This window comes from Podarcis muralis, chromosome 15, assembly GCF_964188315.1.
Source record: "Podarcis muralis chromosome 15, rPodMur119.hap1.1, whole genome shotgun sequence".
NCBI lineage: Eukaryota > Metazoa > Chordata > Lepidosauria > Squamata > Lacertidae > Podarcis > Podarcis muralis.
Genome location: NC_135669.1, coordinates 16,165,720 through 16,181,590, shown reverse-complemented (window position 1 = coordinate 16,181,590; position 15,871 = coordinate 16,165,720). Strand labels below are relative to the sequence as shown.

Here is a 15,871-nt window from a genome sequence, read left to right as displayed (position 1 = left end):
AGGTCCAGCTGCCTCCTCTGTTGGAGCTGGAGCCAGCTGTGATTCTGTCACCCACAAAGTGGGATGTTTGAAGTAGCTTTGCCTGCAACCTGGAACATTCTGCGTCAACATCTAGGGAGTGGCCACAGCTAAGAGGTGAGAGGCATGCAAAGCAGGGGCAGGCAGGCAGGTTGTTGGCTTGGATGACTGGAGGGAGAGCTCCTGTTTGAAGAGCTGGACTGCAGAGGAAAAGGATGGACCCCAACACAGGTAAATTCAGGGGACACCTATCTCCCCTCCAGGCTTCAGGGCTTTTTCTTAAAAGGGGAGGGTATTCTGGGTGCTCCTCTGAGCACTTCCAATGAACATGGGTGCTGCATGAGTTTCACACTGCATAGAGCACAGCACAGCTCATGGAACCAAACTACCTTCACAGGTGTCTGACCCTAAAGGACCAGGGAGGTGGCACCTTCACAGTGTGTTTCCCACTGTTGTGACACTTCTCTGAGTGGCCAGAAGTTTTAGGGCAGAGCAACCAGCTGTGTTATGGATAAGGAACAGCACGGGAGATGCATGGTGTTTTTGTAGTTTTGTAATATTTGCTTTATTTAGAAGTATACAAGGAGACCATAGGTGGAGGTTTGTTCTGTATGTGCATTTCTAAATCAATCTCTTTTTCAGTGCCACTGGTCTTTTTTAAATAACCCAAAACAATTTTCAACAACTTCAACACAAAACAACATTAAAACACAATAAAACAACGCTGAAACATAACTTTGTGTTTTTAGCTTTAATTCATTTATTTAAAAGTACATTTCAATTGTTTGTTCTTTTTGCAAACTGAACTGGGAATATGATTAAAGGCTAGTATAAAATGCTCGGCATAAATAAATAAATCACATTCTTTTTTGGGGGGCGGGGGAAGCCAGGCACTAAGGGTGGCATTCAACACTGGTCCTACTGACAATAGACCTGTTGAAGTTAATTGACATAATTAACTTAGGTTATTGATTTCAATGGGTCAATTCTGAATTGAATACAGCCCTAAGAGCAAACACCTACAATCACCCATTATCAGCCTTGGGGGATAAGAAGGCTCTTCCATGTCTTCCTTTGACTGGATTCCATCTGTGGGGCTCTTTGTCTTTTCAGAAGGGGAGCCCATCAGCGTTCTTGGCCTCATCCTTGGCGTCAGTCTCTCCCTCTTGATCCTTGGTGTCCTTAGCTATACCATTGCAAAGTGGTACCAGGAAGGACACTGCTGGAACAGTAAGTATGGGGTGTGGTTTGCAGTTGCAGTTTAGTGTAGTGTAGTGAGAGCCCAGGGCTGGATCTGTAGCAGAGGCTGGGGGCTTCCACACAACTGCTGTAGGCATGACACTTGCCCGTTGCCCTGGCTATATCTGCTCCCCACACATGACCCATGGACCCTCTTTCCCCCCAAAAGGCATGAGGACCTTCCAATAAAGAGCAAATGGTTCATTTACTGATGGCTGCTAGAGCTACAATTGCCCAGTTTTGGAGAGACTTGGCAGGTGCTCTGGTCACATATCAGTACAACAAAGTACAGGAAACAGCCCTTTTAGAAAAGTTAATGTATAAACTAAGGGGTTCCAGAGGTCAGAGCAAGAAAGACAGGTTCACATCAGAATGGTTTGGTTTTATTATGTATGTTAGCAAAGAGGAACATGGTCAAAATTTGCCTCTCGCATATAAATGCATCTGGCTAATACAATAAGACTTGTGTAATAATATTGTATGGTTCTTCTTGATGTAACAAGGGATGCTTATTCATGATGCCTATTATTATTATTATTATTTACTGGTACAGGTATGATTTATTTTTATGAGCCAGCTAACGTTCTGTGAGTTTACGGGTGGGTCTACTGTTATCTTTTCTAACAGTTACTACTGTATGTTACTTTATTGCTCAGTTGTGATGTAAACTGAAATGTATTAGTTACATAAACACACATAACCTTTGTGATCTGCATAATAATTTGTTGTCTGCAGTTACACTGTAAAATTCAAATAAAAATTATCCCATTAAAAAGCAACAACATGAAGACTTTCCAGAAGCATTTCCTGCTGGGGCTAGCTTCTAATGACTCAGGTTAATATGTCCACATAGAGGGGTTTACCAATTTGCATACATTTTTCATATGCTGATTTATATGTCTAGATGAAAATTTAGAAATAATTCATAGAATGATAGGTTCATGGAATCATAGAGTTGGAAGGGACCCTGAGGATCATCTAGTCCAACCCCCTGCAATGCAGGAATATGTAGGTGTCCCTCACGGGGATTGAACCAGCAACCTTGGTGTTTTCTGTACCACGCTCTCACCAACTGAGCAATCAGTCTGCCAAAATACAGCCCTTGTCATTGTTGAGCTACCCCTCAACTGGTGAGGAAGGTCTCATGGACAGCAAACTCCAGATGTTTAATGCCACAGATGTGGAACTTGCGTCAACAGAGCACAGAGGTGCCTGAGCTGTTGAAATTCCAGCTGGTCAGGAGTGAAACTTCACAAAGCGGGTCTTATTGGTGCTGACTCATCCTGAGGGCTTTTGCCAGCATGACAGGGTATTTTTGAACGCCTGACAAGGGGAGGGCAGAGCAGAAGCAGCTGAGGTGAGCAGAGGAAGGGAGATTTCAACAAGATCCCCAGGACTGTGGAGAGTTTCCAGTTATCCCTGTGGGTTTCACTCTGGACAGTCCAAGTGTTAAAATCCACACTTTTAAAAAACTATAAGGCCACACTGGGGTGGGGTGGGAAAGCGAGGTCAGACTCTGGGTTTCACATGAATTGCCATGAAGAGGCTGCGTCCTAATATTTCAATGTTGTATTTTAATCCTGTTTTTTAAATTGTATTTTAATCAACATGTTTTTATTATTGGTTGTTAGCCGCCCTGAGCCCGCTCTTGGCTGGGGAGGGCGAGGTATAAATAAAATTTATTATTATTTTTATCATTTCCCACACAGTCCCTGTATGTGGCAAGTAGCAGCTCAGGATGTGTGTGATTTGGACTAGGAAAACAATGCAGTGGAGAGAGGAGAGTTAACCAGGGGTCAGCAACCTTTTCCAGCTGTGGGCCGGTCTGCTGTCCCTCAGACCATGTGGTGGGCCGGACTATGTTTTTTTGGGGGGGGGAATGAATGAATTTCTATGCCCACAAATAACCCAGAGATGCATTTTAAATAAAAGCACACATTCTATTCATGTAAAAACACCAGACAGGCCCCACAAATAACCCAGAGGTGCATTTTAAATAAAAGCACACATTCTACAAATATAAAAACATGCTGATTCCCGGATCGTTCGTGAGCCAGATTTAGAAGGCGATTGGGCCGCATCCAGCCCCCGGGCCTTAGGTTGCCTATCCCTGGTTAACATACATAATCCTCCTCAACTGGGACAGCCCAGCTTTGAATTATGGCCTCACACAACTACATGTGCTCTTTTAGGAAAGTTTAGGAGCTCTGCTCAGGGATCTCTGCCACCGTCACCTCTTGTGGGACCCTCAGGCCACTCTATAACTTGTGGGCTCCATGCTTGTGTTTCCAAGAGCTGCTGTCACAGACCCCCAAAGTGTCCTTATTTTACCGAGAGAGTCATGGATTTACAGAAGCCATCTCAGTTTCTGAGTTGATCCCAGAATGTCTCGCTTTCCCTTAGGATGCCCCTATTTTCTGTCAGCATTGCCCTTGAGCCTGTGCCACGAACTGGACTCATTCACTTCAGCCCCTGACTGGGCTAGGCGAGCTGGGTAGCACTTCCAGAGACCACCTTCTGCACAGGAACAGGTCAAGGTGCTGTGGACTCACAGCTTAGAGTTGTGAACACCGGATTCACTCCAACAAGAAGACAGTCGTCGCACAGCAGAGTATAGCAGAGTATAGCAGAGCATAAACGACTCGGAGAGCAGCTCTGTAGAATATCTTCTTTATTCTATCTACAACTATAATATACAACTATATACAGAGCTAAATGAGGTCTAAACGAAAATGCTGAACTGCACTGAGTGTCTGCAGCTGCTCTTAGCAGCAACCTTATCTACACACACGATCTCTCTCTAACACTCAGCATCTCTCTCTCCCCCCCCCACACACTTTGATGTGTCTCCTCTCTGGAGAATCAGCAGATTCTTGGATATGGGAAGGGTTGAAATCTCTTCATCTTCATGGGAGGAGTGTTGGAGGGTATGCTGTCAGTCTTGCGGTTCCTAACAGTTTCTTGACTCCCTCTTCTTCTTTTTCTTCCAGGGCCTAATTTTGTCTTCAACCTTTACCATATCCGGTATGTAAAGACACACACCTGCATGCCCATCTGGCCATGAAACTCTGCAAGACCCCAAGCTTTTAGCTCACCTTGGATCCTCTGCAGGGTGATGGTCACTATTAACAGAGGGAGGGAGGAGGGACGGGGGGGGCGGGGCCTCAAGCACAGTGAGCTGACTGCACATGCCAGACCACTGCAGCAACTGCTCACAAGAAAAAACCAGGAGAGGGCCAGCAGAGGGCCAAACAAAGTCCTCTGTGGGGCTTAACATATTGCATACTCCTACACCAATTTCTACTGGTTTGATGAATGACTTCCAGTTTGGCTTTGTTTCCATCTTTGCCAACTGGAACCAGCATGCTAAAACTCTCATCTCCTGTTCTCTCGTGTGTCTGTGTTTGCCTGTCTAACGGTACTCTAGGACAGGCTTCCTCAACCTTGGCCCTCCAGATGTTTAGAGACTACAATTCCCATCATCCCTGACAACTGGTCCTGCTAGCTAGGGATCATGGGAGTTGTAGGCCAAAAACATCTGGAGGACCGAGGTTGAGGAAGCCTGCTCTAGGAGAAAATGAGGGAGTGGGCAACTGTCAGTCTGTCTGTCTTTGTCCCCTTTAGCAACCTGAAATCGGTGGAGGTGGAACTGGCCCCTCCTTTCACCATCAGTGGCTCCATGCGTGAAGCAGGAAGTGGCTACGTGCGGTTCCACGACAGAGGCACCTAAGTCTGAGGAGCTGCCAACTCTGAATCTGGTCTCAGTGACTCTCTTTCCCAGCAAGATCTTGGAGCTCAGGCAACTGCTTCTCCAAGAAGTCTCCCAGGAGTCTTGGACCAGCTGGACAGCAGTAGCCATTGGGCATATGGCTGCTTGGTCGTGGTGCTGCTCCACCCAGACTACCACTGTTGGTGCCATCTTTTCACACCCTGCACAGCTCAAGGGTCTCGGCAATGTGTGTGCGTAAAATGGGAGAGAGTCTTTTCAGCTCTTCCTGGCTTTCTGTGAGAGAGGTTGCAGGACTTTTGACACAGTCCCTAAACAACCACTTATAGGGAGCAGGGCTGGAGGACGTTGGAATCTCTGGGTAGGTCTCAGGAGCTTGTGCAAGCATCCAGATGAAACCAGAAGTTTGCAGAATATCCCTCCGCTCTGTCAGAAGCTGCCAGGCAGCTTCTGGGTTCTGTGCAGCTGCCCCATGTGGAGAGGCACAGAAGTGCAGGTTGCCATGTGTTTAGTGGTAAATGTACTGCCCTAGCTCTGCCTACCCAGGCTGCCCATTGAACCTCCCTGGACAAGGAGAGGGTCGCCGTTTTGCCTTCCTAGGTATTCTCTAGTTCTGACTCCATCCTAGGATTTCCACTTGCTGGCTCCTTGGTTCTGGCTCCTGGTTGCTGTTCATCGCCAGCTTGCTGGACCAACTCTTGGCTCCCAGCCCCTGCCCTCAGGAAAAATGGGCCCCTGACTTGGAAGACGCCAAGCTGGTTGCCTCTCAGTGCTAAAAAGTTTCCTTCTTTGGGAAAAAGTTCTTTGCTGCTTTGGTCAGCCTTCATCTCACCCCATTCAATGCTCAAAAACAGGACACTCTCCCCTTCTGCGAAGTGTATGAATGGCATGAATTGGAGTTGCCACTAGCAGGGATCTGACTCCTTTCTACCCCAGATGGTGGAACCTACCAAGAAGTCCCTATGCACCCTTGCTTGGCATTGCCCCATTGACCAGGTAGTAGCTCCATGTCACATTGCACTGAGGCCCCATGATTCATGGTTTGGCAGGTCATCAGGGCAGACTAGAGAAAACTCTATGAAGTGTCCTTGGGGTGATGGCAGGCTGTGGTTTGGTGGCTTTGCTTTTTCAAGGCCTCGGTTCAGATCCTGGCATCTCCCATTAATCCGTGCCTTGGATTGAAGAGCTGAGAAAGACCCTCCACCCATAGAAGCTTGGGGAGCTTCTCCTGGGAAGAAACAATAGTGCTGGGCATTATTTATAGGGCTGGGGGTTTACAAGAAAATGCCTGCTCGTACCTTCGTTGTTTTACTCAAAGAGCCACCCTAGGAAAAATTCAACAGCTCCACCAAAAAAGCACAACTCCTGAGACCAAAAGACTTGTGTCTTGCTCTGCAGCTGCCTGGTGACCACTTCCTGAAACCTCCTTTGCATAACATGCAAACAGACTTCCTCCAACCGTCACACTGTGAGATAATTTGGGGAATGCACAAGGCTGTGGAATTTCTTCTTGGTCATTTGTGAAGCAGCTCCCTGTTTAGAGGAAGTCCAGAACCTCTGAAGGAGAGCTGCAATGTTGTGTGTGGGGAATTTTCCAAGAAATTGTATCTGAAGGTTTTCCAGGCTTTCCAGAGAAACTATCTGTCTTGCACAGCTCAGCTCCAGTCTGCTCCTCTGGGGAGCTAAGAAACCACAGACCCATGAGGAGGTGAAGCTGCTGCAGTTCCTTTGACTTCCTTGTGCCCCCTAAAACTTTTCTGTTTAAGGAAGCCTCCTCAGACATCTAAAAGTTCATGTGTCTTTTAATCTGTAATTTTAGCTTAACGGATGCTTTTAATTATATTTTGGACTTTTTAAAATAACTTGAACTTTTACTGACAATTTACTGTATCTTTTACATTTTTTGTAAATTGCTTAGAGGCTTCACTTACAGTTAAGCGGCATACAAATTTTGTCAAATTAAAAAAATCAAATGCACAAATTATTCGTAGTGGTGCAAAACGGAGTGTGAGAACATAGCTAGGGTTTGAAAACAATTGCCTGCTATTGCTGTTAATAGTCTCGCTTGCCAAATACAGCTGTGTCTTATTCTTTAGGGGTGGATTAAGTCCAGAGCCAGCTGCAAAGCACAACTCCCCTGTGGCTCTCTGTCCATGCTAAGGGAGGAGTTTCACTTCCTTGTTGCATCAAAACAAACCCAAGGCTGCCCTTGTGGATTTGGCTCATAGGATGGTTGGCAGGTACAGCTGCAGATGGCCGTGGGCTGGACTGTGCCACTTCAGAGAGCAGAGGGGTGCTCAACAGTTTGAAACATTTCCTCTAAGTTTAAAAGCTCCTAGCAATAGAAAAGAAGGTGCCATCGCTAGGGCTGGGCCAGACCTTTTCTTCCAGATGTGCTGCCCACGCCTGCTGCAGTCTGATGTGGTCTGGTGCAATCATTCTGATGTATGTGCAGAGCAGTCACCTGATCTTTCCACTTGGGGGCAAAAGCTTGCATTTGCAAATGTACCAAAAGGGAGGGTACATTTAGCTTGTCAGGACATCAGTGTGCTTGCAGTCCACTTGACATCAGTAGGAAAAGGAACCGCCACCAGCTCTGGGAGCTGTGAAGTGCACAGAGCAAGACCATTCGCCAGACCAGGAGCCTCTGCATCTGACCAGCACCTGCCAGGTGAGGAGCTCTGCACAAGTGCAAGCACCACACACTTGGTCCTTGGGTGCTTCACGGAGGGTTTTCATCCCAAAGCAGCTCTTCAAAGCGGCATGGCATTTTAAATAAATAAATACACTGAAGTGCATTGATTTAAAAAACAACAACTTGTATGCTTCAAATAGATTTACAAAATAAATAAAATAAATAAAGTCAGTTTGTACAAAATATTTTGAACATTTAGCGACCTCCCTATAATCATGATAATCCTGAAAGAAGCTCACAGAATCCTCTTCCTAAGGGCTGGCAAGGCGAGCTTGGGTACTGAAGCCCGTGCCCAGCTGAACACATACATTTCTTAGCACCCCTCACATCAGTGGCCAAGGCAGGGCATCCTTGGCTGGCCCTGGCATTGCAAAGGGGGCTGAATCTGGGCTAGTGCAAGTTCCCCCACTAAGAAGGAGGCAAGTCCATCTTCTGAATCGTCTGGAAGGGCCCTTTGCTGCTGCCAAGGGCAGATCCAACTGCTTCCTTCGTCTCTGAGAACCCCTGGCTGACATCAGAGGCTGAAACTGGGCTTTCTGGGCTCAAGGCTTCTTGCTGCTGTACAGGGAGGGGGAGGGGTGGCAGGTTGGCTCAGGGCCAGCAAAGCGACCTCCACTTCACAAAGGCATAGGCCAGTCCTGCTGAGTCTGTGTCTATTGCTTATGATGGGGTCACCATCCTTTCTATCTCCAAAGCTAAATGCAAGGGTAATGATGTCTGCACCAAAATGAATGGTAGGCAGCTGAGGAATCTCTGCGCTCTTTGTAGGAAAGGAGACACACACACACACATACATATATTCATCCTGAAGACACTGCAGCTGTTGCCAGCAACAAGCTACCAGTGCTCAGTGTTGCAGAGACAACCCCAATGATGTGTGAAGTGTCCTCTCCTTCCACCGCCCACAGCTACCTTCCTCTAGTTGCTGCAGACCTTTTCAGGCAGACATGCACCACTGCCTTGACCTCCCTTCTTGCATTCGAGTCCCAGAGCTTCTCATAAACATCTGGCGTCATCAGCCTCCTTCCTGCTGCATGTTTTATGTCTGTGACTAGAATAAAACATGCTGGCTTACACGTATGGGTTTTGGGGACAGAGGAAAAGTGTATCACGGGGAAGGGATGTCAGAACTAGAGTTCTATCTGCCCAACAGAAAGGGACAGTTAGGAGGGTCCCCGATCCTGTCCCTTCCACGCGGCAGCCCCCACCTTTCTGTGTGGCTGTATTAGAGCTGTGCTATCTCCCATTGACTCAGCTTATTGGGAGGCAGTCCTTGCACCCAGTACTGCGGGAGGGTCCGGACACCGAGGCTCAGCTGTGGCACAGAGTTCGCTTGTGGGGAGATGCGTGAAGAGGGGCTCACCAGTTCTTGCTCAAAGAAGCCCAACGCCAAGAGGGTCTTGGGGAATTCAGGGGGCAATCCCAGCTGCTCCAGGGGGATGCTGGCAGGGAAGGGCTCTTTCTGTTGCTCTGTTGTGCCAAGAAAGTCATTGGTAAGAGTCCCGTCCCTTGCAAGGCCAGAGGGGGCACAGATGGAGGCCTGTTTCAAGTACCCAGTAGCCAAGACGGGCTCCAAAGGGGTCGTCTCCTCTGTGCTGAGGGGAGGCTGGGAGCAGCCCAATATCTCTGAAGGTGTCCCTGACTGCTTCTGGTACCCAGAAAATATCTGGGCCTTGGGTGGGTCCTCAGCTTCCGGAGCCACCTGCTCTGCCCCACTGGAAGAAGAGGGAGCCTCCAGCAAGAGCTGCTCCTCCCTGCTGAGGCCGCCCATCTTGTCCTCTTGGGTGCCTCCCTCTTCACTGCTTCCCAGAGACAGCCTCCCCAGGCTGCCAGAAGGATCCTGCAGGCAGATGCCACTGTCTGTGCTGCAGCCGCTGCTGTCCATCAGGTCCCTGAGCACTGCACCCTGTGTTAGCAGCGTCGGCAGCCAGAAGCAACCTCCCAGTGGTGCTGGCGCTGCTTCCATTCCACACTTTGTGCTGTCAGGATGGACAGGGTCCTTCGGTCCCACGGAGGAGGGCGGCTGGATGGCATCCACCTCTAAGCACGATACCAAGTCTTGCATCCCGAGCGGAGGCATCTCCTTTGGCACCCAGTGCAGACTGTGCTTTACGGGAGATTTCTGGGAGGCAGAAAGAAAAGGTTTCAGTTGCGGCTTTCTGGCTTCTGTACACTTCTGCCAACCAGGTGCTGGTCACAGCTGGAAGGGCCTTTCAGAAACCAAAACCTGTCTCCAAGACTCTGGTCAATAGTCCTTTCCTCTTTGCGAGGTTGGAGGGGCAGTGAGTCCTTCTCATTCACTCACCTGCCAGTCTTGAGCAGCCCAGGCCTGGTGCCAGGCACCAAGTGGGGAGCAGGCAGGCAGGGTCCCCTGAATCTAATGCTAAGGATCCTGCTGAGCCCCTTCCCCCAGCCACATGTCGATACCTGATGAAGGACCCCTGGGACTGTCGGAAGAGGAGGTGGAATTACCCCATTGACCAGTAGGGATGCCAAGAACTTTGGGTCCAGGTCAAAGATTGCTGGCACCATCTACTGACCCAGTTGTTGGTAAGCAATTCCCGAGAATCCTTCACTGGCAACTCCTGTGGTTAGGGCGATGTTTAGGAGGCTGGAGTATGTAAGGCGTCCCTCTGGACCCTTCCAGTTGCTGGAAACAAGGCAGGTCTCTGCTATTTCACTGCTCTGCCTTGGTGCACCTTCTGCGATATTGACCTTGGACTGTGTCCTGTCCTTGCTTCCAGAGCACGTGTTGGACCTAGACTGATTCTCTGTGCTTGACTTGGACTTGTTGAGGCTACCTTGCACCCTTGGGAAAGTGTGTTGAGAAAAGTCTTTCCCTTCCTTGGACTGACACCCTCACCCCTGAGGGCACCCCTGACACTTCGTTGCCTGAGGCAAAGGACAGGGAGCCTCCCCCCTTCCAGTTATCTAAGCTGACTGGGTTGTCAGTTGAATCCAAGTAAAAAAACGAGAGGATGCCCGCCCCTGCCCCCAGTTGCAGCTGAAGACAGGAAGGTAGCTTGGGGGAGGGGCAGCACACCACAGTGTCCTCTAAGACCTCACAGCTGATGCCCACTCCACCCCCTGCCACCCTTTGCCTAATGATAGAACCAGCTTCTTGCTCGATAAGGAACTGAATCCACCCAAGGGAAGTAAAGAATTTGGTGGTAGAGAGACAGCTCTTGTGGGGCTGGAAGATGTGAGTTTGAGTCCCACCCCCAGTCATGCACTCAGCGTGGATAGGTCAGTATCTCTCAAGCCTCAATCCCTATCTGCAAAATAGGAATATTAGCAACTTATTTTCTATGGCTTTGCCCTACATAAACCTGGTTTTCTTTTATAAGCACTCCCTGAAAGACAGCTAGGTGCTCTTAATAAATAGGTGGGGAGGTGCAGAAGGGACCCTGAATGTGCGGGCTAAGTCCTAATGAGCTGCTCATCCCCCTCTGGGTTGCCTTCTACAGAAGTGCAGGCAGTGACTCTCTCTTCAAGACTTTTCCATGGCCGCAGAAGCACCCCTGGGATTCAGTTTCCTATTTTGCCTGCACAGTTGGACTACCCATAGGGAGAGAGGGCTCTGAACCTCCCTGTGAAGCACTTACCAGTAAGAGAGGTGCCTCTTTGGGTTTCCTCACATAGGCACAGGCTGCTCCCAGTCCCAGACCACAGAGGACGATCACCGTCAGGAGGGCCATGCTGGAGATGAGGATGGATCTTACATGGTCTGCAAAGAAGAGAGCAGCGGCCCCTGATTATTCAACCGGATGTCCTGATGGGGGAGTTCTGCAGGCATCTGCAGGAGATTGCTAAGTGCACTGTAGAGACAGGAGTTCCTGGAGAATCAACTGTGGGACCTGAGTCTGTGTCCCCTCCATTCCTCTCTGTGTGCACTGCCTCCCTCCCCCTGCCCCCCGCAATGAACCAAGCCTCCTTGAGGAGGTGAAGGGAGGGACTGGCACAGCTAGGCTCCTTACATGAGAATGTGTGCAGATGCAAATGTGTCAGAGACACATGCTATGGAGAGAAAGAAAGGGTTGTAGCTTAAGAGCTCAGCTGGTAGAGCATGAGACTCTCACTCTCAGGATCATGGGTTTGAGCCCCATGCGTTGCATTGCAGGGGGTTGGACTAGATGGCCCTCGTGGTCCCTTCCAGCTCTACAATGTTATGATCCTATGAACAGCAACCCCGTGGATGCTTTGTGGCAGATGCAGAGGGTGGGGTCATTAGCTACCTGGGAGGTGCTTCCAATGTCTCCTGCTGTTGACTCTTCACCAAGCATTTAACTGGGCTGCTTTACTGGGCTCAGCTTGCCTTTGCAATCCCCTCCAGTGGATCTCTCTTCCTCCCCCCCCCCTTCTCTTTTTGGTACCTGTTGATCTCCATCCTCTCTCTCTCACTCTGCCACACAGAAGAACAGTAAGTGGGGGGGGGGCTGAGGAGGAAGGGGACTGGAGCCTCACCTTCCTCAGTGGGTATTGAGATACACTGCTCCTCTGTCCTCTTGCCAGGACTTGCCTGGGAGACCACCCGTGGCTCCACACTGATGCAGTAGCGCTCTCCCCATGTCAGCGATGAGAGGTTAAACTCCAGGTTGGTCTTAACATACTCAAACTGCAGAAAATAATGTGAGAGTTGTCAGTCCAGCTCAGTCCAACTCCAGGCTGGCCAATGATATCCGGCTCTAGCCAAGTCCCAGTCAGTGCCAAGAGTGTCGTCTCTGTCCCCTGGCATCCTCAAAGAGACTAGCCCTCCCTATGCCAAAGGGACTGGCCCTCGCCCTTCTCTTCTTTGTGAGAAGCACCTGGAACCTTCAGCAACTGCATCCCTCCCTAGTATGCCACCAAGAGGGCTTCCTCTAGGAACAGAAGGGGCCACCTAGGACAAGTTCCCTGCCAGAGCGTGCAATGCCCATCCAGAGAGAGCGCTCCCAGTGGCCAGCAGAGCAGAAGGAGGGACGGCGAAGTGGGTGCTGTAGCTGGGTGCTCTCCCACCCCCACCACAGGCCGACCTTCCCCCTGAACTCTTCCAGCCAGGGTGCCCTGCCATCCACCACAGCCTTACCTGGATATTGTCAGACACCTTCCGGATATGGACATGGTATTCCTCCGAGTGGTAGAGGTCCTCATAGGTTATATTGTGCCACCTGCTGGTGGGAGGTTGCAGCTTGACTTGGATCACGTTGTGGGAAAGTGAGAGGCTCACTCCTGCCAGTCGAGGAGTTGCTGGGAAAATGAAACAACCACAAATAATTAATGGGGATTTCTGTTGGGGGAGTTTTAAAAACTGAGTGTGACGTTCCAAGGTTAGGAAAATACTGTTGTCCTAAATTGGGGAATTTGCCCTCTACCCTTCTCACGACTATTTGTCCACATCTATTGAGCAAGGGAGGTGTGGGTGACAGTCACCCCTTGACAAAGCCTGGACCCAGATCCTGTAAAACAGAGAAGCTGGGAAAACCCTTCAGCCATGCTGGTGAAGAGTTGTTCCCATCCCAAACTCCAATGGCCTTTCATGTTTCCTGGGGTGCGCAGACACCGAGCACACAGCATACCAGTAGCCAAGAGGATGCTTGCAATTTTTTTAAGAGGCCTGACTTATAATGTTGCGGTTCTGCTTGCTCAGCTCTGCATTATTATTGTGCTGCTGGGATTTGTTAAATAGATTTGGATATTTATTAATTTAGTCATTAAAAATAGATATTTCTTTGCAGCTAGGAAAACAAACAACACAAAATAACAAACCAAGAACAGACAGTAAGGTCACAAATTGTATTAACTATGGATGATTGCAGTGATGGCATCTTCAAAGTCGTGATTTGAATGTACATTGAAGTTTCTTTTTAGGGATTATGTTTGCTTTATTCCGCTTCTTGTCACAGTCTGTTAGCCACTTTGGAGAAATAGGCTAAGCAGCAATTTTAAACATAAACACAATGGGACACAGACCAGGGAGCTGGGGGGCAGAGGGCTCTGGGAGGCGGCCAGCCACCCAGGATTGCAACGTTAGAAAGCTGCCTTTATGGGTCCATCTAAACTCAGCCTTGCCTACACTGACTGGGAGCGGCTCTCTAGGCAGGAGAGTCCCTGCCGCCCCTGCTCGGAGATGCCAGTGGGGATTGGGACCTTCTGCACGCACAGCAGCCTCTCCACCATCCCTTTCCTCGCTGCTGTCGTGCGGGGAGCGCGCATCTCCTTGCCCGACGGCGGGGCTGGTCAAGCGCACCAGCTCCTAATCCGGATTCTCTGGCGCGGTTCACCCGCAACTGCCGGTTTCCTGGGGGTGGGGCGGCTACCTGTCTTGGGATCGAAGCGATTCGTCTGGGTCCAGTTGGAAACGCGCGTCCCGGTCACCGTCCGGACTCTGGCGAAGTAGGACTTCGAGGGCTCCCGCGTCTCGTAGGAGAGGTCGCAGGAGTGGCTCCGGACGCGCGTGCAGTTCAGCGCTGGGTTCCAGCCGCCGATCTTGCCGTATCTGCAAGAGAGGACCGGGCGAAGCGGGTGAGCGGAGAGGAGGAGGCCGGAGTGGCGACGGGGCGGGGGGCGGGTTGCCTGGGATGTGGACCGAGACCCTTCCACACTTAAGGCGGCCGGTGCAGATGCCCCCCCAAGACCCCCAGTGCCTCCCGCGACGGCCCTTTCCCTTCTTACCGCATGTACTGGACGTCGTACAGGAAGAGCCCGTGTCCGGTTCTCGGTGGCTCCCAGCGCAGCTCGTGCTGAAAGGTCTCGGCCACGAATCTCACGCGCTCGGGCGGGGCTGGGATCTTCTCTCCTGCAAAGGCAGCGGTTACCGACGGATTGTCCTCGGTTAGCTAGGCACCGCGGTGAGCCCAAGAGGGACCAAGCCAGGGCTCCGGGCGGGCGAGGGCATCTTCCGCCCGCTCTCCTCTAGAGGAGGAGGGCGCGGCCACGGAGAGACCCAGACTTGGCACCCTCAGAAGGCAAGGAGAGCCCCGCGGCTGGATCAGAAAGCCAAGCCCCACGCCCCGTCGAGTCCCGCGACCCTCTCCTGCCCGGGATTCTCACCGTGTCCCCGAAGGCAGCGTAGGAGGAGCAGCAGAAGCGCCGCCAAGAGCATTGCCCCGTCCCTCCAGTCCAGGCGGCTGCGGGCCAGCGAGTGAGCGAGGCTGCGAAGTGGGCGGGGAGGGAAGCGCGGGCAACGTTTTTCGCTTCCCTCGGGGCAATCCCCGCCTACGCCACCTCCCTCGGGGAATGTCCCGCTGCTTCTCTGGGCAGCCCGGCGGCGCGTCCCCCTAAGGAGGCGAGAGAGCACTTCTGGATTGAGGACTGAGCCGCGCGAGAACCAGCGGCCCAACACGGCAGGCGGATCCGTTCACCTGGTCTCCTCTTCCCTATCTGCAGCTGTTTTTAAAACAACAACAACACATTTTTATTAAAAATTTGAGAAATCAATTAACAAATCATAGCAAAATACAAACTAACAGTTGTTCCACTGAAAGCAGTCTCGGTGAGTTCCAAAGGAGCCTTAACTCATACAGCATAACTTTACTATTTCACTCCAGTAGGCCTTTCCAAAGATTTCCGTGCGATTGTGAGCTTATGCCAGTACGTTTCCGAGCACAATTCAAAGGGTTGGTGCTGACCTTTAAAGCCCTAAACGGCCTCGGCCCAGTATACAGGGAAGGAGCGTCTCCACCCCCATCGTTCAGGTCGGACACTGAGGTCCAGCGCCGAGGGCCTTCTGGGTTCCCTCGCTGTGAGAAGTGAAGTTACAGGGAACCCCTGTAGAACACCCTCCCATCAGATGTCAAGGAAATAAACAACCCTCTGACTTTTAGAAGACATATGAAGGCAGCCCTGTCTAGGGAAGTTTTTAATGTTTGATGTTTTATTGTGTTTTTAATATTCTGCTGTGAGCAGTTCAGAGTGGCTGGGGAAATGCAACCAGATGGGCAGGATATAAATTACTATTATGATTATTATGATGACGATGATGATGGTAGTGGTCTTCATTGATCAGGCAACATGCAGGTGACATGCCAGTTTTTCTGCTAACCCAACAAGCATGAGCCAAGCATCAGGCCCTCGCCTAATTTCCAGCATTCAACCACTATGAATGCTGGCCTGCATGGCTCAGTTGGTTAGAGTGTGCTGCTAATGATGCAAAGGCTGCAGGTTCGATCCCTGGGGCGGCTGCATATTCCTGCATTGCAGGGGGTTAGAATAAA

General features: G+C 50.4%; 2 protein-coding genes across 2 annotated transcripts; one reads left to right on the top strand and one right to left on the bottom strand.

The window, feature by feature from the left end:
- The first annotated feature begins 233 nt into the window (after positions 1 to 233).
- Positions 234 to 7,832, top strand: SMIM35 (small integral membrane protein 35). Its single transcript, XM_028708562.2, has 4 exons — positions 234 to 249; positions 1,132 to 1,248; positions 4,248 to 4,281; positions 4,882 to 7,832. The coding sequence occupies exons 1-4, from the start codon at positions 234 to 236 to the stop codon at positions 4,985 to 4,987; spliced, it is 273 nt and encodes a 90-aa protein (XP_028564395.1). The 3' UTR covers positions 4,988 to 7,832.
- Positions 7,787 to 14,830, bottom strand: IL10RA (interleukin 10 receptor subunit alpha). The gene is made up of 7 exons (XM_028708561.2): positions 14,709 to 14,830; positions 14,331 to 14,454; positions 13,976 to 14,154; positions 12,745 to 12,905; positions 12,144 to 12,294; positions 11,285 to 11,406; positions 7,787 to 9,801 (listed from the first exon to the last, which is right to left on the bottom strand). Exons 1-7 carry the CDS (start codon positions 14,758 to 14,760, stop codon positions 8,905 to 8,907), a joined length of 1,686 nt encoding a protein of 561 aa, XP_028564394.2. The 5' UTR covers positions 14,761 to 14,830; the 3' UTR covers positions 7,787 to 8,904.
- Positions 14,831 to 15,871: the final 1,041 nt, after the last annotated feature.

Bases quoted from the DNA above. Each gene is read 5' to 3' on its own strand.
- IL10RA (XM_028708561.2), bottom strand. From the start codon at position 14,760: ATGCTCTTGGCGGCGCTTCTGCTGCTCCTCCTACGCTGCCTTCGGGGA. The intron at 14,455-14,708 runs GTGAGAATCCCG...CTGCCTTTGCAG, and splicing joins ACGCTGCCTTCGGGGACACG to GAGAGAAGATCCCAGCCCCG. The intron at 12,295-12,744 runs GTAAGGCTGTGG...TATTTTCTGCAG, and splicing joins AGGTGTCTGACAATATCCAG to TTTGAGTATGTTAAGACCAA.
- SMIM35 (XM_028708562.2), top strand. The intron at 1,249-4,247 runs GTAAGTATGGGG...TTTTTCTTCCAG, and splicing joins GGAAGGACACTGCTGGAACA to GGCCTAATTTTGTCTTCAAC. The intron at 4,282-4,881 runs GTATGTAAAGAC...TGTCCCCTTTAG, and splicing joins TTCAACCTTTACCATATCCG to CAACCTGAAATCGGTGGAGG.